The following is a 22,622-nucleotide window of genomic DNA, read 5'->3' as shown; positions in this document are numbered from 1 at the left end:
ACACACACATACATATTTAAAGTACACTGTTTCTTACCCTGTTGCCTTTTTGTTTAATATTCCTGTAAAATCTCAATGATGACTCATACCCATCTTAAGATCTACAAAAGCGGTTGTAATCACTGGCTCTTCTGCAAATACCCACCAGCAGGGACGACCTCTTATTTATATACTGAGCTTTTTCTTCTCAATAGATAGTATTTCCAAGTTCTCTATTTTGTCATACAGTGCAATTCTGTATGTGTCTACTCAGAAGTAACTCCACTGAGTTTAAAGGGACTTATTCTCAGGTAAGCAAGTATAGGACCTGGTGGTTGGCATAGTTCCTTAACTAGGGGAAAGTGTGTTATATATGGTTCATTAATTGTGGACCCACATTTCCTGTCCGCAAACAGGAAGATCTGTGAATTCACAAATTTGTGAATGACAGAAGTAAAATTGAGAGTCAGCCTATAGGCTGTTCCATTGTGTGTAAAGGTGTAAACACCATGGGTGGTATCAAGCTAAGTTCTACTTAGAATATCCACTAAAATTAATAGATCTAAGTTAGTCATACCCGTTAACTTCAATAGGTCTGCTCTGAGCACGACCAACACTGAATAAAACCTCATGCTTTCTTCTCCACAGCCTAAACAATTCTAATTTTGTCTTTCATTGAGAGCAATACCTGTACTTCCAAAGGCCCACTTTCACCTGTAAGTATGCAGCAGCCAGCATATGCATGGAGCTGCCTTGACAGCACTGACAGCTCAATCTGGAGCACAATGAAATCATACCAGGGGGGTGGATTTTAGATCAACTGACTTCTCCTAGGCAAGGACACAACAAGGGTAGGGTGTATGGGGCATTATGTCAACCTGTACCTGGAAAAGGAAACCCCATTAAGAACAATTGCTTACAGTTCTGGTTGGCATTCCATTTCTACAGCAACTTGCAGGAGAACAAGGATGGTCAGGATTTGAAGGCATTTCTCAGGAAGCTTTTGCTTTAAAAGACTAGCTGTTAAACTTTTGCTAGCCTAGCTGGCTGGCTTATAACTGCACACACACCTTCTGAGGAACTGGGCTTCCCCTCCTCTGTCCTCTCATCTTCCTCATTTTCCAGGTTCTCAGACGTGCACGCCCTTGACTCCAGCTGCTGCAGGATGGTTGGGCAGAACTCTCGGAATTCACTCTTGCCAAGGCTGGAGTCTTCACTCAGATTGTGGGTTGAAAAGAGCTCTGAGGAACTGAAGCACTATAGGACAGAGAGCAAGGCGTGGTGAAAATCCCAGAGTTGTGCCTTTTGTTAGCATTCACACCCTGAAGGCTTCCCACTGAGCTTTACTGACCCATACTTGCTGAAGACCACAAATTATGCACTGCCTCCTGTCACCATTCTAGCTCCCTTTGGCTCCTGCTCTCCCTGAACTGTTTTTATTCAAGCTGGTGAGTATAAAAACACAGCAGTTTTATGATGCTTGAGGGCAGGGACACGTTTGTATAGATCTTATATGACCATTCCAGGAGGCTTTTCAGCTGGAGGGTAGGGTGAATATGTCTTAATACTACTAAAACTGCAATACACACAGAGTATTTTTCCATGTATAACACGACCCCATGTATAAGATGACCCCTACTTTTGGGAGCCCAAAATTAAGAAATCAGTTTGTTCAAGTTGTTCTGCTTTGGGGGGAAATTGCTTTTTTGGGGGGCGATACCTCGCATCTCGGCACAGCCTCGCCTCGTCTCACCTCTCCAGCCTGCATCTGGCTTTGCCTCGCCTCAGCAGTGAGAGCTGGTGGCACTGCGGCCAAGCTCCCTCCTCCCCTCTCCAGCCAGCGCCCTGAATACAGCGCACTCCACTCAGGAGATGCCAGGAGCCGCCAGCTGACCCAAGACTTAAGATATAAATCTGTGTATAAGATGACCCCCAATTTTTGACTGAAAAATGGGGGAGGGAGAGACATCATCTTGTACATGGAAAAATATGGTATACACACCCACACCCCCTTCATCCAATGATCTCAGGGAAATTCACGAGATAAAAATACAAGATAAAAGCACAAATAAATAAATAAAATAATAATAATAATAAATAATAATAATAATAATATTAAATATTTCTAAGATAGCAACTGCAACGAATAATAAAGTAATATGGGTACTACTGCTACTAAACCATAATTGGGTGCTGATTTTGACCATTAACACTCTAAATGGTCCAGACCTGGGCATGTCATAGACCATCTTTCCCTATATAAACCTACCCATAACAGGGAGACCCTGCCCCTCCTCCACTAAAAAGAAGCAAGGAAGGTAGTGATGCTGAACAGGGCCTTCTCAGGGGCAGCACCAACATTACAGAACTTGCTCCCCAGAGAGGTTCATTTTTTTTGCCTCTTCTCTGTTAACTTTTAGGTGACAGTTCAAGACAGTTTTATTTCAGAAAGCTTTCAAGATCAATTGAGTGGACTTAATTAAAGGTGCCCCACTATAGACCCTTTAGGTTTTATCATTTTAATATTTTTCAGTGGAATGCATTAATAACAGCCAGGTTTTTAGCATTAGTAGGGTGATTTGTGGACCCACTCACTACCTTCAAAAGCAGGACAGAAATAGCTTATATAAATACAATACATTACCCAGGAGATGTTTCTACGCTGTTGCTCTGTGCGACTAATGTTGTTCCTTCCAACTCCCACATCAAGGCGATTCAACAGGGACTTGAGCTGCTGCAAAGTGAGCTTGTCATGTTTGCCATACCGGAGGAAGAGGTCTTGCAGGAAGGAATCTGCTGTGATAGAAGTCTGTGGCAAGGCTCCTGAGCTGGCCCACACAGAGCATGCAAAACCCAGCAGGCAAAGCTGTAGGGGCAAGACACATTTCCAAGGACCCACATTCCAAAACATGGCAAAAATTCTGAAAAGAGAGACACGTGCACTTGGATCAGTACGTATCAGTCAGTGCAATACACAAGCCAATTCCAGCCACACTAATCTCTTATCTCCTGCTACCAAATTAATAATTAGATATCCTAATTGCAAGCAACCCAGTTCCAGCAAATCCTACTTGCAACAACTATCAAGTTCCCTTGATTATAGAGTGCCAGGATCATGCAGACTTCGGACCAATCTTAACCCAAACCTTCATTTGGAGACTCATATCTTAATTTTTACCACATATTTGTTTCAACCCATCTTAGACCCCCTGCAGTGCATCCCAGAACGCCAGATGAAGACCAATGAGCTAGATGGACCATGTTCTAATTCAGCAAAGTGCAGCTTCGTATATTCCTCTGAATGGTCAAGGCATTAGAAATGAGCAAAAAGAGAAATAGTGTCCCAGAATTTCACTTAGAGGAAGCAACACAAAACTGGATACAAAACTTCTTAACAGGACACCATCTGATGAGATGAATCAAATGCTAAATTCACGAGACGTGTGTGTCTGTTGGAATTTTGTGCGCTTTGCAAAACACACTGCCTCTGAACTAGAGAAGAATAATATTTCCACACCCATTCACTAGGCTCATGGCCATATTGAACATATCTGCTGAGATGCAGCAGACTTTAGTCTCCTGGAGTCTGACCCAGAGCAGCATTATACCACAGCCAGACAGATTGTGGTCAAAGCTATCCCTAAAGTGGCAAGGCCCACCAGGACTGATCTGGCCACCAGGGAGACCTCATCTTCCCCCGCAGCACAGCAAGACAGGCAAGGAAGGGGTTACAAGTCACCTCTCCCAACACAATCCTGAAAAACTGAGCAGGGGCTCCCACTCCCTGTGCTGTGGCACAACGTTCACTGCTTTCTTATTAAAAGGGGATAGACATTCTCATAGTCTTAAGAGCTTAGTTCAACTCCAAGATCTTTGTTTCACAAAAGTGTCAGGAATTCCTTAAGAAATGAAGTCAGCTGGGGGGGGGGGGGGTTGGGAGGAGTTAAGTTCTTCGTACAAACAAGACCTTAGGTGGAATGATGGGTCAGTTTAAATTCCTGTATTCCTAAATTGCCTCTGGCCATTTTCTTTTTTCTAGGCAAGGTGGCTGAACCTAGTGAAGCATTTCGGAATACACTGTTAGCTCCATACAACATAATATACGGTAACCAATAACAATATGATATGTTCCTCTTTTCTGTAGCTCCAAGAGGAGGACCAAATTCCAAAGGAGGCTACAATACCAAGCGAGAGGCTTGGCTTAAAGCCACATTCTATTCTTGGCTCTTCCTCAGACTCTTTGCACCACAGATACACTGGCAGGTTTTGCAGTGAGCGCATGAAGTATGAATGGGGAGACCTGCTTTCCCAAATGTTCAGTGGAAACATATTAAGAAACTGTTATAATAATTCTAAGGTCACACACACACACACACACACACACACACACACACCCCACATGTCTGAAAACAATGCAGGAAAAAGTCCTGAAACCATTTTGTCTCTCCCAAACTGACTTCAAATGGCTTCCCCCCACCGCCAGCCCCAAAGAGCAGGTCAAAAAGAACCTGAAGCCTCCAGAGCCCAGAGGGAACTCCCCGACTTCCGGGTTAGCGCCATCGGCTAATGGCGGAGTTCCTCTGAACGAGAGGAATCCGCTGGGAATTGGGTCTTGCCACCGCGGCGAAGGCGGAGACCCTTCAAAAATCGCAGGCGGAGGAAGCCTGGGAACGTGGGATTCGGCGGGCACCAAGAGAGCCTCCCCTACTCGCAGGGAAACCCGTTTTTGGGGATCCGGAGCGAAATGGGGTGAGTGGTGCGGTGCTTTGAATCGACTGCTACCTCCACGGAGTGAAGCCGCACAGCCGTTGCCGGAGAGCACTGACTTTTTCCTGTGGACAATTGGATCTAAAAGTAACTACCCGTGAGTAAAGCGATGAATTGGAGTTTTAAAAGTTGAATTTGGCAACAAACGGGGGGAGGCTTAAAACAGGAAGTCCGCCTTCCTCCTTTGTAAATAGTCGGAAGCAAACAGGCTTAAGCTAAAGCCTTGGAAAGTTTACTTTAAACGTCTAAATTTCCAGCATTAAAAATAGCGAACCCCCCCTTGGAAGCAGGAGAAGAGGGGGGGGAGTTTTGGACTATATTTGCCTGCAAAAAGAGAGGGAAAGAAGCTAAATTTCCATCACTCAGAACCTGGGAACGGGCTGCTATTAAGATTGCTGTATTTTGGAGCGCTGCATAGACTGTGAATAGATCACTCATTGACAGCTAGTGAAACAAGAGTGATACATTGTTTCCATTATCCTCTTCTGACTCAAAAGGGACTAAAGGAGTAAAAGAAACTGAGTAATAGTAACTGAGACTTGATACTAAATATACTGGTGCAACTGTGTTGTTTTTTTTAAAAGCGACATTTTGGACTAACACAATATAATTAGTAACTACTTCCCTCTAGAGGAGGGTTTTGAAATTGCTACAAGGACTGGAATTTTCCAATTCTAAAGATAAGACTCTGGGACTGTGGAAGTGACCTTGAAGGGCTTAAGTGTTATGGCAGATGGAAAAGAAAAAATAGACCCGCCAATCCAAGACAAAACAACAAGGTTTGGGAAGTCTTGGCAGCGAAGAGCCTCTACATCTGGCCCTCCTGCTTCATCTGTGGCTGTATTAATGCATTCTAAACCAAAAGGAATGATTTCAGAAGAGGCTTTGGCACTTGCATTGAGTAAGATAAATGAATCATTGGAACAAATGAATAAAAAATTAGATCAGAATACACAAAGTATAAATCAGAACACACAAAGTATAAATAGTTTGGGACAAAAAGTTAACTCAAATACAGAAGCTATTGAGAAATTGATTCAGGAGTCTAATTCAACTCGACAGATCGCAGAGGAAGTCAAAGAAAAGGTTGTTGCTGTGGAAGCGAAGGTAACTCAATTGGAAACAGAGAGAGTTCCAGACCTAGAGAAGCAACTGGAGGACCATAAGTTGGCGCTTTCTATGATTGAACTCAAGGAAAAACAGATAAATCTGAGAATTAGAGCTGTACCTGAACTGGAAAAGGGCTCTTTGTCAGAGTTTCTTACGCAGGAATTTGCAGACTGTTGGGACTTGGATTTGGGAAAAGTGGAGTTTAAACTCGTGAGGGCCTTTAGACTTGGAAGAGGAGGGAAGAAGGAGAAGAACAGAATAAGAGACTGTTTGATTACCCTCCGATCTAAAGAAGAGAGAGATAAAATTTTGGGCTGGCATTACGAGAAGACTTTGGTAATACATCAGTCAAGAGTGGAAATATTTAAAGATATCCCAAAACATCTTCTGGACCTTAGGTCCAACTTTGGAGATTTGGTTGCCCTGTTGAGAAGGAACAAAATCATCTTCAGGTGGGAATTCCCTCAAGGCCTATCCTTCAGCTTTAAAGGAAGGAAAATAAAAATAAGATCAGTAGATGATAAAATAAAGTTTCTGTTTAAATACGAAGAAGATCTGCAGAAGGGAATTGGAAAAGAGCCAACAGCACTGGACAGAAGATCACCAGATAGAGGATCAGAGCTAAAAGCATTGGAGAGAAGATCACCAAACAGGGGAACACTGGATATATCGACATTATCTTTTGGATTGGTGAACGTCCTACCATCATTACCAACAGAAGAGGAGCAAGCATTGGGTGCAGTTGGGGGGACACCAAAGTAACCACATGATGGCGCTGCAGGTCTTGAGTTGGAATGTGAATGGACTGAACTCCCCCGAAAGGAGGCGGAGAGTCTTTCATTTATTGAAAAAAGAGCATTTGGACTTGATTTGTTTACAAGAAACACATGTGACAAGGCTACACAGGAAGTTATTGAATAATAAAAGATTAGGCCAAGAATTTATTTCATCGGATAAAGTCAAAAAAAGAGGAGTGGTCATCTATGCAAAGGAGAGCCTATCACCAAAAATTATATTAAAAGATGATCAAGGAAGATTCATTGTAATTGAAATTCAAACGCAAGGAGAAAAATTCTTGATAGTAGGTATTTATGCACCGAATGAAGGAAAATCGGAATTTTTTAAGAAGTTACATGAGACTCTGATGGACTATATGGATTACAATATGATTTTGATGGGAGATATGAATGGTGTGGTGTCTACAAATATGGACAAGGCACAGAGACAGGTAGTCACCAAGGATGGAAGACTACCAAAAACTTTCTTTGATATGACAGAAAATATGGATTTAGTTGATATTTGGAGAACGAAGAACCCCCTGGGAAGAGAGGGAACCTTCTTCTCTGAGGCTAAAATGACATGGACAAGAATTGACCAAATCTGGGTAACGAGAGGACTGGCTCCGAAGACTAGTAAAGTGGAAATTTGCCCCAAAACCTGCTCCGATCATAATGCCGTGAAGATGGAAATGAAATTGACACCAATTGGTTCCTTTAGATGGAGGATGAATGATACCCTGTTTAGGAATGAAGAATTTACGAAGAAGGCCCAAAAAACTTTGAGAGACTATTTTGAGATAAATATGAACACCACTGTGGAAAAAAGAGTAATCTGGGATGCAAGCAAAGCGGTCATGAGAGGATTTTTGATACAACAGAATACAATTAAGAAGAGAATTCAAAATGGAAAAAAAAGACAAAATCCTGGAAAAAATAAAGGAAGGAGAGAAGAAATTGAGAGTGAAACCAAAGTCGCAGGAGATTTTGAAAGAGATAAAGTTATATCAAGTACAATATATGAAAATGATGAATCAGGAAATAGAATGGAAGATTAAATGAGACAAAAGACATTTGAATCGGCAAATAAGTGCGGGAAACTGTTGGCTTGGCAAATGAAAAAAAGACAAAAACTTAACACCATAACGAATTTGGAAGTGGAAGGAAAGATTATACAGAATCCAGTGGAAATTAGAAAGTGCTTCCAGAGGTATTTTAAACAACTATATACACAGGAGAAGCAGAAAGAAATGGACATCGATAAATTTTTGAAAAGGAATGGACTACAAAACATTTCCCAAGAAAACAAGTTAATGTTGAATTACAAAATAACGGAACAGGAAGTAGAAGGGGCCATTCAGAATATGCAATTGGGTAAATCTCCAGGGCCGGATGGACTGACTTCAAGATATTATAGACCTCTGAAAGAATGGTTAATACAACCTTTAAAGGAAGTCTGCAACGAAATATTGGAAGGGAAAAGGACACCAGATTCATGGAAGGAAGCTTACATCACACTTATACCGAAAACAGAGACTGAAAAGACACAGCTCAAGAACTACCGCCCCATATCATTGCTTAATGTGGATTATAAAATTTTTGCAGACATTTTGGCTAAAAGATTAAAAAAGGTGTTAGCAGAAGAAATCCATAAAGACCAAGCGGGCTTTCTCCCGGGCAGACATTTGTCTGACAATACGAGGAATATAATTAACATTTTAGAAAAACTACAAGTGAAGATTAATACTAAAGCAGTTTTGATATTTGTGGACGCGGAGAAAGCCTTTGACAACATTTCCTGGAGTTTTATGAAGAAGAATTTATTGGGGGTGGGGGTTGGTCAAGGTTTTGGAAACGGTATAGGTGCAATTTACTCAGAACAGAAGGCTAAATTAATTGTGAACAATGTAGTGACGGAAGAATTTAAGATTGAGAAAGGAACACGACAAGGTTGCCCAATCTCTCCATTGCTTTTTATATCGGTCCTGGAGGTTTTGTTAAATATGATTAGAAGGGGCCAATTGGTAAAAGGTATACAAGTGGGAGCCAAACAGTACAAATTGAAAGCATTTGCTGACGATCTGGTATTGACTTTACAGGAGCCAGAATCTAGCACCAAAAGAGTATTAGAACTGATTCAAGAATTTGGTCAGGTAGCAGGTTTTAAGTTGAATAAGACGAAAACTAAGGTTCTAGAGAAGAATCTAACTGAGAGTGAGAGAGATAAGTTTCAGAAGGAGACAGGATTGACACTGGTTAAGAAAGTGAAATATTTAGGGGTTAACATGACTGCTAAGAATGTGAATTTATTTAAGGATAACTATGAAAAATGCTGGACTGAAGTGAAAAAGGATTTAGAAATATGGTCAAATTTGAAGTTATTGTTGTTAGGCCGAATCACTGTGATAAAAATGAATGTATTGCCAAGAATGCTGTTTTTGTTCCAAACACTGCAAATTTTGGACAAAATGGACTGTTTCAAGAAGTGGCAGAGAGATATCTCTAGATTTGTCTGGCAGGGCAAGAAGCCTCGTATAAAATTTAAGATATTAACTGATGCTAAAGAAAGAGGTGGATTTGCCCTGCCAGACCTTAAACCTTATTATGAATCAGCCGCTTTTTGTTGGCTGAAAGAATGGATGCTTCTTGAAAATACCGATGTGTTGGATTTGGAAGGTTTTAATAATGTATTTGGTTGGCATGCATATTTGTGGTATGACAAGGTTAAAGCACATAAAGCGTTTAAAAACCCTATTGTCAGGAAAGCACTGTTTAATGTCTGGATAAGATACAAAGATCTGTTAGAAAATAAAACCCCGAGATGGCTGTCACCAATGGAAGCAAAGGCTCAGAAAAAACTCAATATGGAGGCCAAATGGCCGAAGTATTGGGAAATTCTGGAGCAAGAGGGAGATAGACTAAAACTGCAGAGTTTTGAAAAATTAAAAAATAGAGTGCGAGATTGGCTCCATTACTATCAAATAATGGAGGCATATAACTTGGACAAAAAATTAGGCTTTCAGGTGGAAAAATCAAAATTGGAAACAGAATTGTTAGATTCTAAAGTTAAGAATTTGTCAAGAATGTAATAACTTGCTGTTGAAATGGAATACTCAAGATGAAACGGTGAAATCTGCTATGATTAAATGGGCACAAGATGTTGGACATAATATTATGATGGCTGACTGGGAACAGCTATGGACCACTGGTATGAAGTTTGCATGTAATGTCTTAAAAGAGAATATTATGAAAATGATTTACAGGTGGTACATAACACCAATCAAGCTTGCAAAAATTTACCATTTGCCCGATAATAAATGTTGGAAATGTAATGAAACTGAAGGTACATTCTTTCACCATGCCCAAAGATTAAGGCATTCTGGGAGATGATCTATAATGAAATGAAAAAGGTATTTAAATATACCTTTCTGAAGAAACCAGAGGCCTTTCTCCTGGGCATGGTTGGCCAATTGGTGCCAAAGAAGTTTAGAATTTTTTTTATGTATACTACAACAGCAGCAAGAATACTTATTGCAAAGCACTGGAAAACACAAGATCTACCCACCAGGGAAGAATGGCAGATGAAGCTGATGGACTACATGGAACTGGCGGAAATGACTGGCAGAATCCGAGACCAGGGAGAAGAGTCGGTGGAAGAAGATTGGAAAAAATTTAAAGTATATTTACAAAAATATAGCAAAATTAATGAATGTTAGAAGGATGCTGGAATGAAGTTACATGGTTTTAGCAGAAATGTTATAAAGAATTAAGTAAAAATGGATTGTTAATGGGCCAAAGTGTAAAATTTAAGGTCAGATTGGGTTAAGGTAAATTATAGAACAAAAATTGAGAAAGATGGAAAGGATTTGCTGAAATAGCTAAATTGAATTAGAATACAAAAAAGGGAGGTGTGAGGAGGTCGATGAAATAAGTAAATGAAAGACAAAAATATGGAAATACTGGATGTGTTTTTAAATGTTTTTGGTTTTTTTATTGTTGTGCTGTATTGTTTTTTATTTTGCTTTTTATTTTTTGATGTATTGTAACTTTTTATTGTCTTTTTTTCGTAATTGTTAAACTTTTAATAAATATCATTTAAAAAAAACAACAACAGAGGGAACTCCCGCCGTGCTCCAGAGGCTTCGGGTTGTCTTCACTGAAGTCTGGAGAGCAAGAGGGGTCAGTGCGCACTGACGCCTCTCGCTCTCCAGGCTTCCAAGGTAGCCGCCTGAAGCCTCCAGAGCGCAGCGGGAACTCCCGCTGTGCTCCGGTGGCTTTGGGTGAATGCACCTTGAATGTACCTTGTTTTAGAGGGGGAGAACAAGGAAAAAAATTTTTTTTCCTGTTCTCCCCCTCCTATGGTCCGGTGCATCCTATAGAGCGAAAAAATACGGTATTCTGGTCCCAAGTTGTTTAGGGCTTTAAATATCAGCAACAAAACCTTAAACTTGGCTCAGTAGCTGATGATTATAACAATGGAAGGATAAGTAAAATTCTCAGCCAGTGTGAATGAGTGGTCTGTCTCCATACTTTCAAAAGCTAAACGAGATTTTCTTTTAATTCCAATATTTGACCAGAAACAGAATCACACACACTTCCTGCCACGCTGTAGATGGGAAGCCAGCTCAGATTTATGGGGGAGGGACCATAGATCAGTAGTACAGCACCTGCCTTGCATGAAGGAAGTCCCCGATTCAATCCCAGGCACCTCCAGTTAAAAAAACAGGCATATCAGGTTATGGGAAGGATCTCTGCTGCCAATCAAAATAAGCAAAACTGGGCTAGATCAATAACTAGGCAGATCTGGTAAAAGGTATCTTCCTCTGCTACTATATTCGTTTGGACTGATATTTTCTCCTTCTCTCAATGGGATGGGATTTGGCTGTGAGCAGGTCTACAGTTTAAAATTTTGGAGTGGAGATAGCAGCCTTTGAAGGATAACACTGCAGAGGTGGTAGGGGGGCTGGAGAGGCGTGTGCAGGCAACTCCCCACTGAGGGGGAGGCATTGTTCTGAGGCCCTGCATGCATCAGCAGAACAAGCATAAACCCACCCCACCCACCCCCTTGTGGTGCCAAAAACAGCACATGCATGCCAATCATGCGCACATGGGGAGTTGCCTGGACTTGAGAATCACTACTCTAGGAAGACAGAGAAAGAGACAACTGGATGAGAGGATTAATTGATAGGTGCGTAGAGAGACAATTAGTGGAGAGTCAGGGCACTCACCAACACTGCATCATCTAAGTGCTATAGTAAACAAGTTAGTTATTTCAACAGAACAGGGATTTTTCAAGAACTTCCATCTTTTTCCAGCTGCGCTCATATAAACTCTGGTATCGTATGATATACAGTTACTCTTGTTTCTCTGCTGTATAGCATGCAATTGTTCAAATTATTATGGGCCGCCCGGCAGGAATAGTTGGCATGATAGACCTAACCTCCAGTGGGGGGGTTCGATTAAATGACCTTCCAATTCCTTCCAGCTGTACAATGATCTCCTTAGGATACTTGCTGGTTCTGAGGAAATGACAGGCAGATTCTCACCCTAGTCACCAATTCAAGATTCCCATTAGCTCAGCTATCTTTAACATTAGCTTTAATAGAACCAAAATGTCTTCTTAGCAAGGAATGCACTTCAGTGTCTTTTTTTAAAAAAGTAACACCACATCCTTGCCAATCAACACCCCATTTCAAATCCTTAAGACTCATCCTTTGAAGGAATTTGAAAGAATCATAGAATCATAGAATCATAGAATCATAGAGTTGGAAGAGACCACAAGGGCCATCGAGTCCAACCCCCTGCCAAGCAGGAAACACCATCAGAGCACTCCTGACATATGGTTGTCAAGCCTCTGCTTAAAGACCTCCAAAGAAGGAGACTCCACCACACTCCTTGGCAGCAAATTCCACTGTCGAACAGCTCTTACTGTCAGGAAGTTCTTCCTAATGTTTAGGTGGAATCTTCTTTCTTGTAGTTTGGATCCATTGCTCCGTGTCCGCTTCTCTGGAGCAGCAGAAAACAGCCTTTCTCCCTCCTCTATGTGACATCCTTTTATATATTTGAACATGGCTATCATATCACCCCTTAACCTCCTCTTCTCCAGGCTAAACATGCCCAGCTCCCTTAGCCGTTCCTCATAAGGCATCATTTCCAGGCCTTTGACCATTTTGGTTGCCCTCCTCTGGACACGTTCCAGTTTGTCAGTGTCCTTCTTGAACTGTGGTGCCCAGAACTGGACACAGTACTCCAGGTGAGGTCTGACCAGAGCAGAATACAGTGGCACTATTACTTCCCTTGATCTAGATGCTATACTCCTATTGATGCATCCCAGAATTGCATTGGCTTTTTTAGCTGCCGCGTCACACTGTTGGCTCATGTCAAGTTTGTGGTCAACCAAGACTCCTAGATCCTTTTCACATGTACTGCTCTCAAGCCAGGTGTCACCCATCTTGTATTTGTGCCTCTCATTTTTTTTGCCCAAGTGCAATACTTTACATTTCTCCCTGTTAAAATTCATCTTGTTTGTTTTGGCCCAGTTCTCTAATCTGTCAAGGTCGTTTTGAAGTGTGATCCTGTCCTCTGGGGTGTTAGCCACCCCTCCCAGTTTGGTGTCATCTGCAAATTTGATCAGGATGCCCTTGAGTCCATCATCCAAGTCGTTGATAAAGATGTTGAATAAGACCGGGCCCAAGACAGAACCCTGTGGCACCCCACTAGTCACTCTTCTCCAGGATGAAGAGGAACCATTGATGAGCACCCTTTGGGTTCGGTCAGTCAGCCAGTTACAAATCCACTGAGTGGTAGCATAGTCAAGACCGCATTTTACCAGCTTCTTTACAAGAATATCATGGGGCACCTTGTCAAATGCCTTGCTGAAATCAAGGTAGACTACATCCACTGCGTTCCCTTCATCTACCAGGCTTGTAATTCTGTCAAAAAACGAGATCAGGTTAGTCTGACATTGTAAGCCCTCTAAGGCAGGACCATATCTTTTCACCTTGCATTATATGGTGAAGAGCCTTGTATGTCGATAGTGCTGCATAAGTGAAAAATCGCAAGCTGTGCTCTCAGTGGCACACAAGTCATTATCCCACTAGAACAATATTTAAATGAAAAAGGCCAATCCAAGAGGGCACACAAAATATGTTCTCTCTTCTTCCTGTCAACCTTTCAACAATATGCAACTTTCAGAATGTACAGCACACTGAAATGGTAGAAGTGTGTATTGATACACACAGCCCATAGACAGAGGATGTGGAAAACAACTATCCTCTTACAAGTAGAGAAACAACCAGTTATTTGCTGCCCTTATGGCAGACACTGTGCTAAAGACCTCAGCTACTAGCACCTTTAAGGGGACACTTTAATTGGTCAAGTGCAGATTAGGCCCTATCAGATCAGGCAGTCCAGAGACCAGGAACACGCCTGATACAAGTTCCAAAGTCCACAAGAAAACGCAGCACCAACTGGATACACGCATGCATGTGCATATTAACAAGGAAGGTCTCTTGCATAACAACTGGGCGAAATCCTGCCCCATAGCTTTGGCTCAGGTCCAAAACCTAGGAAATGACATTGTCAAGTACAGTCACAAGGCACACTATCCAAACCATTTTTATCACTGTTATAGCAATAACTTTTGCATGGGGGCTACAGCATCAGAGGAGTGCAAACAGATGGCCACGTGGCAGCCTAACCTAGATTGCCACAAGATTAAATTAGGGTCAAATTGCTCTAGACAATTATGTACACAGAAGGATGACGTACTCTTGTGATCCATCAAACTTTATAACTCACTTTTAAACAGATTTTATGAATAAACATTCACATTTAGAAAATATATAAGCCATATTTTAAAATGTCAAAGAAGTGAACAAAATGTAGCCACAAATGTGTATAAAAACAGTATAAAACACGCAAAACACCAGAGCCCTTTCCTTCAATGGAAATTTGCAGGCTTATACCTGTGCACCTTTTCAGTCACAGACACTATATCAATTTTTTTCAAGGGGAGCCAAATCTACTTCACAGCTTCATAAAACCTACCCATGATGTCATAACTTCATATCAAGGTTCACCATACAATAATAAAAATATGGCCTTTTAAATGTTTTGTGGGATGGGGGTTTACACTAACAGTAAAAAGAAGAATACAGTCCTTCACCTCCTTTTCCTGACATACTACAGGTAGCATACCTGAAATGTGCCAAAGACCCTCAAAATTGCCCAGGTGGTCATTTTTTAAAAATTCCTAGAGTTGGTTAGAATAGCAGACTCCATATCATGATGCTTTCTGTGAGGTATCCTAACCAGCACTCCCCATCTCTGCATTGCTATCTGGCAGCCATCTCCATCCCAATTCTCACCACCTAGACTAGAGTGCTCCCCCCCCCCCAGTGGTGAAGTACCCTCTAGCTGTCAATCGTGATCAACCCAATCAAAGAGCATAGAACATGGCATCATGCCTGTAGACTTTGCCCCCCCCCTTCAACCAACTCCAAAGGCTACCGAAAGTGTCAATATTGTTGTATAAGCTTGCCTAGTATTGGATTAGCTACATCCATATTCTAGTTTGGTGTTTTATTTCCCATCTGAATGTGGCTTACTCTTTCTCCACCTTTCCCTTTCTTTTAATAGTCTGTTTAAATACACTGCTGTAGGGGATTTCTGGACTGGGCTGCTTGCTGAACACACTCAAGGGTGGATTGCTTGAGCTAAGCTGCTGGGTTAAAGCACCTGGGTGGTCAGGAGAGGTGACAGGCCAAAGTTGCCAGGCAGAAGACTTGGAATTCAGCCCTACTCCCAAGTAGATCACCATGAAGCAGTGGAAATCCTATACTCTTTGCCCTGGGGGACAAATAAGCAGCTGGTGGCAAGAGGAGTGTAGCACAACAGTGCACCTGGTGCCAGTGGGGTACCTTCCTGGGGTGGCACTGGAACAAGGTGTTGCCGTCTGTCACAGCTGTGCATAGGCACCTGCACAAATTCAGAGTTTATAAAGGTGTTTTTTAGCAACCAGAGCTTAAAATTCCATGAGAAGGAAGAGATAAAACTGAAATGAGAAGTGCTGACCTTGGATAAAGGGTCAATAGCATTCTGTGCACTTCAAGGTAAAGTGTTGCTATAACAATGTAATATTAGAAGATCAGCTCTGCCCCTCTCCCCAGATTACAGCCGTTTAAGACCCAGGAAAGCTACAGTAAAGCAGTTCAATGTGAAATGATCCCTGCATTAGGAAGGCTAAAAACTTTCTACCACTTTCATGTCACGGTTGCTACAAGAGACACCAAAGGTGTGAAAATAATATTTGACATTTGTACAGCACTTCAAGTGTTTAAAAAACTGCATACATTATCTTATTTATTTAAACTATTTCTATCCCACTTTCCTATTTTAAAATGCTCAGCGCACTCCTTACAACCACCCTATAAGGATCATAAGAAAGGAGTATTTATATATAAGAACTCCTGACACAACCTCTGATAAGCATAAAAGGAGGCAATGTTTCATTAAGCATTTTCGTTTTACTTTGCCACTAGCAATTAAGTAAGAAAGCAACAGACCTTAACAATTTAGCTAGATGAGTCTCTCCAGATTCTTCACAACACACAGAAGAATTTCCTGTCCACACACTGAAATGAGTTATTCATGATGCATTCATGAAGTTAAGACTAAGCTGCTAATAAGCATCACCCCCTTCACACCACTTGCTTTGCCAAGAAGCTGCCATCAGCAACTCAGCATCAGCCCCCATCAAGTCACAAGGCTTCCTCTACTGAACCCCACCCAATAAACTACTCTGCATTGCATCATCCAGACACTTAAGTGAGACACCACAGAGACCATCAGATGACAGAATGGAGAATTCAGCTGAGGCAATATCACAATTTTGTATACGTCCTTCCATTAACCTAAAGCCACAGAAGAGACACTTCACTCTCCAAAATGGTTTGACTTTACCCTTGAAGATGCACTCTTCCGTTGTCTCCTGAGACAGATGGATCTAACAACCAGTAGAATACAGATGTTTAGCAAAATATTTGGCATGATATGGATGAAAAATTCCATAGTATACATTTAGCATATTATGACTGCCTATAAAAGGTGCTACTAAACTTCTGTGTTCTAGTTACAGAAAACTAGCACTACTTAGACTTCTCCTTAATTAGGGAAAAGACAGAGAGTTTCATTATTTGGCAATAATAAAATCACATAAAAAGTTAAAAAGTGTATGGGTGTTTTGTTTCATTTTGAAATTGTCACACAATTTTCTTTGTCTGTTGTACGTATATGAACCAGACTTCCAAACAATCTAAACAGCATCTATGTTGAATGTGCATTTACAGTGATACCTCGGGTTAAGTACTTAATTCGTTCCAGAGGTCCGTTCTTAACCTGAAACTGTTCTTAACCTGAAGCATCACTTTAGCTAATGGGGCCTCCTGCTGCCACCGGAGCCCGATTTCTGTCCTTATCCTGAAGCAAAGTTCTTAACCTGAAGCACTATTTCTGGGTTAGCGGGGTGTGTAACCTGAAGTGTATGTAACCTGAAGCGTTTGTAACCCGAGGTACCACTGCACTGACTTACAGTATTATTTTGATAGGGAGCGGGTGGCACTATGGTCTAAACCACTGAGCCACTTGGGCTTGCCAATCAGAAAGTTGGTGGTTTGAATCTGTACGACGAGATGAGCTCCTGTTGCTTTGTCCCAGTTCCTGCCAACGCAGCAGTTCAAAAGTACACTAGTGCAAGTAGATAAATAGGTCCCACTGCAGCAGAAAGGTAAACGGCATTTCTGTGCGCTCTGGCACTCATCATGGTGACCTGTTGTGCCAGAAGTGGTTTAGTCATGCTGGCTACATGACCTGGAAAGCTGTCTGCGGACAAACACTGGATCCCTTAGCCTGAAGCGAGATGAGCACTGCACCCCATAGTTGCCGATGACTGGACTTAACTGTCCATTTAACTTTATTTACCTTTTATTATTCGATTTTTATTTATTATTTTGATTCAGGACATTGTTGCTCTATGTTTTGAAATGTAGAAACACTTGACACTGTGTGCTTTAAACATTTTAATAAATACAGTGGTGCCCCGCAAGACGAATGCCTCGCAAGACGAAAAACTCGCTAGACGAAAGGGTTTTCCGTTTTTCGAGCTGCTTCGCAAGACGAATTTCCCTATGGGCTTGCTTCGCAAGATGAAAAAAATTCTGGGTTTGAATTTCTGTGTGGTGGGTGGCTGGGGGAACAGTTGGGGAGCGGTTTGCAAGAATCTGGAAGCTTGTGTGTTTTTTTCTGCATTTTTATGATTTTCTGTGACCATTGGGCCACTCTGCTGTTTTTTTAAAAAAAATCTGGATTTGAATTTCTGTGTGCTGGGTGACTGGGGGAACAGTTGGGGAGGGGTTTGCAACAGTTGGGGAGGGGTTTGCAACAGTTGGGGAGGGGCTGGGGGAGCTTTTCAGGCGATGCTTCAAGGTGACTGGTTGCACCACCATCACCCTGCGGGAATTCTGGAAGGACCACTTCGACATTGTCACCTGCTTGAAGATGATCACCACGGCCTGGAACGGGATCAGCCAGAGAAATTTGAATTGCGCTTGGCGCAGCCTGTGGCCGGACTGTGTGGCACCAAGTGACTCTGATGCACCAGAGTCAACAGTGGTGCAGGACATTGTTGCCTTGGGGAGGACCATGGGCCTGGAGGTCACAGAGGAGGACATCAGCGAGCTGGTGGAGGAGCACGACCACGAGCTGACCACCCAGGAGCTGGTCGAACTGCAGGCAGAGGCTGCGCAGGAGCAGGCCTCGCTGGAAGAGGAGGAAGCAACTGAGGAACGGCTGTCCTCCAAAGAACTGAGGGACATTTGCCTGAAGTGGAAGGATGTGCAGGCTTTTGCACAGCGGCACCACCCTGACAAGCACGTGGCATATGACCTTGTGAACACTTTTGATACGAGGGTCATGTCGCCTTTCAGGGAGGTGCTGAAAAGGCGGATGAAGCAGCAGACCATGGACAGGTTCTTCAGCAAGAAGCAAAGAGTGGAAGAGGAACCTTCTTCGAGTTGTCCCCCAGAGTCTTAGAAAATGTACTGCACACTTTGTTGATTTTTAAATGTTTTTCTGTCATGTTTAGAAACTTAATTTATTGTTCCTTAAATTTTTGAAATGCTCTTTACAGTATGTGTGACTTTAAAGAGCACTTAATAAACTCTTGTTGTACCAAATTTGGCTTTGTTTGGACTTTTTTTGACCATAGGAACGCATTAATTGATTTTCAATGCATTCCTATGGGAAACCGCGCTTCGCAAGACGAAAAATTCGCTAGATGAAAAAACTCGCGGAACGAATTAATTTCGTCTTGCGAGGCACCACTGTAAAACATGGGAAAGGTAAGGTGAATCAAAACTAGCTTCTGCAGAGGACTCCTTTCCCTGTACTATTTGTATCTGCTTCTACAAGTGACTTTCCCCTCCCCTTCAAAGCTGAAAAGTACTTTTGCCCTAGCAAAAATGCTTTTGGAGTCATGAACAGCTGCAGTGGAGCAGTTTGCAGCAGAGAAACATTGGATGAGGAATGCTTCTGCCATGCTTCTCTCCTCTAAAACCCATTTTTCCAAAGCTGCTTTTATTGTGTAATGTGCAGTTAGCCGCTAACACATGCATTACCAACACAGTGCCCTCAGAGGCCTTCCCTTGTGTTTTGCAGCATCTCATTTCTGCCCCCTCCTCAAAAATAATATTTGAAAGAGCCCTTCCACTTTAGCCCACAGAAGGCTTTTTTCAAGTGCAATTGTTGGCAGGGGGATAATGAATATGCATGTATGTGATTGTGATGAGTGCACATGCGTGTGCATGGTGCACACAGCAGTTTACCCAAATTGCAACTGTGCCTATGGAACCACAACGGTTGGCTACCCTTACAAGAGAGCGATTGATGAATACACTGCGGCTGGTAGAGTATACAGATTCCCTCCCACAAATCAGAACTCTGTCTCAGAGGCAAACCTCCATGACGTGACAACATTTTCCACATCTTTCATGCGAGTTATGCACTATTCAATCCTGTCCAGCAACTGAAGGCTCAAGCAGGCAGCAAGATAGGGAGTAGCAGTGCATTCACATCTAGCATCTGGGAACACCTTAAACTGCTGGGAAATTTATTCCTGCTTCCATTGAACCCTTATAGCACACCATTAAACTCTGAGAAGAACAACCCAACAGCTATTTACAAGTTTGTATTGGAAGAATAAGTATTCAACAGCATCTCAAAAATATGCAGGCTACACACATTCATACGTGACTCCGAACATGGTAAGGAGAGGATCTACTATAAGGGGGATCTGGGTATGTTAGGAAGGGATTGCCTAGGCCAAGGCCAGGGGTCAGCAAACTTTTTCAGCAGGGGGCCGGACTATATTTTTTGGGGGAAATGAACGAGTTCCTGTGCCCCACAAATAACCCAGAGATGCATTTTAAATAAAAGCACACATTCTAGTCATGTAAAAACACGCTGATTCCCGGACCATCTGTGGGCCAGATTTAGAAGGCAATTGGGCCAGATCCGGCCCCCGGGGCTTAGTTTGCCTACCCATGGCCTAGGTTATGGTACAAAAATGAAGCAGCATGTAAGTATAAAAGGCTTGTGGAATCTTTGGAGATAACAATGGATGGGAAAGTCCATTTCGGAAAGCTCAACAACTTTGGGGTAAAATTGTAAAAAAAGCTCAACAACTTTGAAGTGAACACATGTTCACTTCATCAGCTCTGGCCCTCTTTGAAAGAAGTTTGGGCACTAGGGGCATGAAGAGTCCTGAGAGGAAGCGGAGAAGATGAGGTCCTGGAATGAAGTCCTTGTGCAACAAGAGCAGGGGATCTCAGTGGGCACTGGAGGGGGTGGGCAGGGATCTCCTACAGGAAGCATTTATGGCAGTGTATTCAGTGACCACTGAGCAGGCAGTACATTTAAATATGCAGCCTCAGGGTTGGAGAATATGTTCTTAGCTGCCTGGATGGTGGCTCCTGTCTGAATATGTCACACCGCGTGGCTGCCCTTTGGGGTGGGGGTGCTGGAGGGAAACGGGATCCTTCATTCCGGCCTTCGTGGAGGGGCCGGGGGAAAGGAGATGCTCCCTGGACGCGGGTCGAGTAGCTGGGATGGAAGGATGCTTGTCCCACAGGGGACATTTGTGTGGAGCAGGTGGGGGGGGGGTCTCCTCGGAGCACCTGAGGATGAATGGACGGGGGGGGGGAGTCTTGGGGGCCAGACCAGGGAGATGGGCCGGGCGAGACAGAGAGAGAAGGGGGTCGGGAGGGGACCCGGGCAGGAAGATCTTGAGTGGGGCAGAGCGGGGGGGGCGGGGGGAGCTGGCTCCGGGGCTCCTGCCTCGGGGGGGGGGGGAGGGGGCTGACCTGGCACTCACGGGAAACCTTTCGCCCAAGGGACTGGGGGGGGGGCCCGGAGCGCGCGACCCCGAGGGAAGGCCCCGGGGGCAGCATGACACGTGTATGGATGCGGGCATGTCTGAAGCGCCCAGGCGAAGGGCCCCGCCCGGTCTCCCCTCGGCCCTGGCCCGCCCGCCCCGCTCTACCTCACGACGCGTGTCACGTCCCCGCAGCACGGCCAGCCCTCGACGCGTGTCCCGCCGGCCGCTCGGCTCCCTCAGCGAAGGCCGCGCGGAGAAGAAGCGGCGCCTGACGGGCGGCAGGAGAGACTGACGGGCCGCCGCCGCGCATGCGCCTTTCGGGGGAAGAGGGCGCCCCGCCTCCGCCCGCTCCTATTCGTCGGCTCGGGAACTCGGCTCCGATTTGCATGAGCCCCGCCCCCTCGAAGAGCCGGTCCCGCGTGGCGCCTCGAGGGGGGGGGCGGGGCGCTTTGATGATAAGAAGAATAGTAATCTTTTGCGGCACTTTGCTTTACCCAACAAAGGCGCTGGACTTTGGTCCCTCGGCAGGCTGCCGGGGGGGGGGGGCTCCCAGGAAACCCCCCCCCCCCGATGCCAAGGCCTGCCTCGCCCCGCGCCCCCATCTCCCCCCGGGCTTGTCCCCCGGGGCGCCTGGCGGAGACACTGCTCTAGTCGTCACGCCTTTTAAGAAAAGAAAAGGGGAAAAAAGGGCTTTTCACAGTGCTGTGCATTTTAGTAGATCTGATTTTATGTTGCTGAAATCCTACTAATTGCTTTTTAAACCATTTTACATGGTTTTTGGTTTTTGTATTTTATTTATACACCTTGAGTCCAGGTCTGGGGAAAGGTGGACTGTAAATAAATAAATATAGAATAACCGAATTGTAGAGGTGGAAGGGACCACGAGGGTCATCTAGTCCAGCCCCCTGCAATGCAGGAATCTTTTGGCCAGTGTGGGACTCAAACCCACGACCCTCTACTGACCAAGCTATCCCATAATAATAATGTCCAACACAAAGTGACTAACAAAAGGAAAAAGAGGAAGAGGGAGAAGTTGTGGGAATATAGGACCCCTGGCTCTCAGTCTAGCCAGGAGGGGAGAGCGCTTCTAGGTATAGAAGACCCCTTTGGGCGGGGGCATCCCCTGGTCTTATCCCAACTGGGGCACCTCAGGAGTGGAATTTCAACTTTGTTAAAAGCATTGACTTGAAGCATCTGCCTGACCTAAGAGTGAGGACCTAGAAAGGAGTCACTGGCGAAGGGGCGGGGGGAGCTCACCCCCCCAGCACCAACGGGGAGGGGGTAGCATCGCAGCCACACACCCCGTGGGGGCGTGGCGCACCCCCACTGCACCAAGCGCCACCCCCTGCAAGCAGCACGCCACGCCCCCAGACACATGCCACGCCCCGGGGCGCATGCCAGCCACGCTCCCACCTGCCCTCCACGCCCCCCCCCCCCCGTGCCGGAGCATGCAGCTTCACCACTGAAAGGAGTAACAGAAACTGAAGCGCAACAACTGATTTTGAGTAAAGGAAGTTTAACAGGAGCTGTGCCTGTACTACTGTGTTTAAGCCTGTGAA

At 44.0% G+C, this 22,622-nt stretch overlaps 1 protein-coding gene across 3 annotated transcripts in view; it reads right to left on the bottom strand.

Annotated features, from left to right (window-relative positions):
- Window positions 1–21,374, bottom strand: part of SLC39A14 (solute carrier family 39 member 14) — a 36,805-nt gene extending 15,431 nt beyond the window's left edge. For 2 of the 3 annotated variants that reach the window (XM_028707634.2, XM_028707632.2), the window contains exons 1-3: window positions 21,229–21,374; window positions 2,624–2,900; window positions 1,050–1,236 (exon numbers count right to left, since the gene is read on the bottom strand). In XM_028707634.2, coding sequence (XP_028563467.1) covers window positions 1,050–1,236; window positions 2,624–2,890 — 454 coding nt within the window. In that variant the 5' untranslated portion in view covers window positions 2,891–2,900; window positions 21,229–21,374. Of the gene's footprint in view, window positions 1–1,049; window positions 1,237–2,623; window positions 2,901–16,198; window positions 16,342–21,228 lie in introns of those variants that run through there. The other variant, XM_077919398.1, reaches the window with a different exon arrangement.
- Window positions 21,375–22,622: the final 1,248 nt, after the last annotated feature.

This window comes from Podarcis muralis, chromosome 15 (assembly GCF_964188315.1).
Source record: "Podarcis muralis chromosome 15, rPodMur119.hap1.1, whole genome shotgun sequence".
Taxonomy (NCBI): Eukaryota; Metazoa; Chordata; class Lepidosauria; order Squamata; family Lacertidae; genus Podarcis; species Podarcis muralis.
This window is presented reverse-complemented; position numbering and strand designations above follow the sequence as displayed.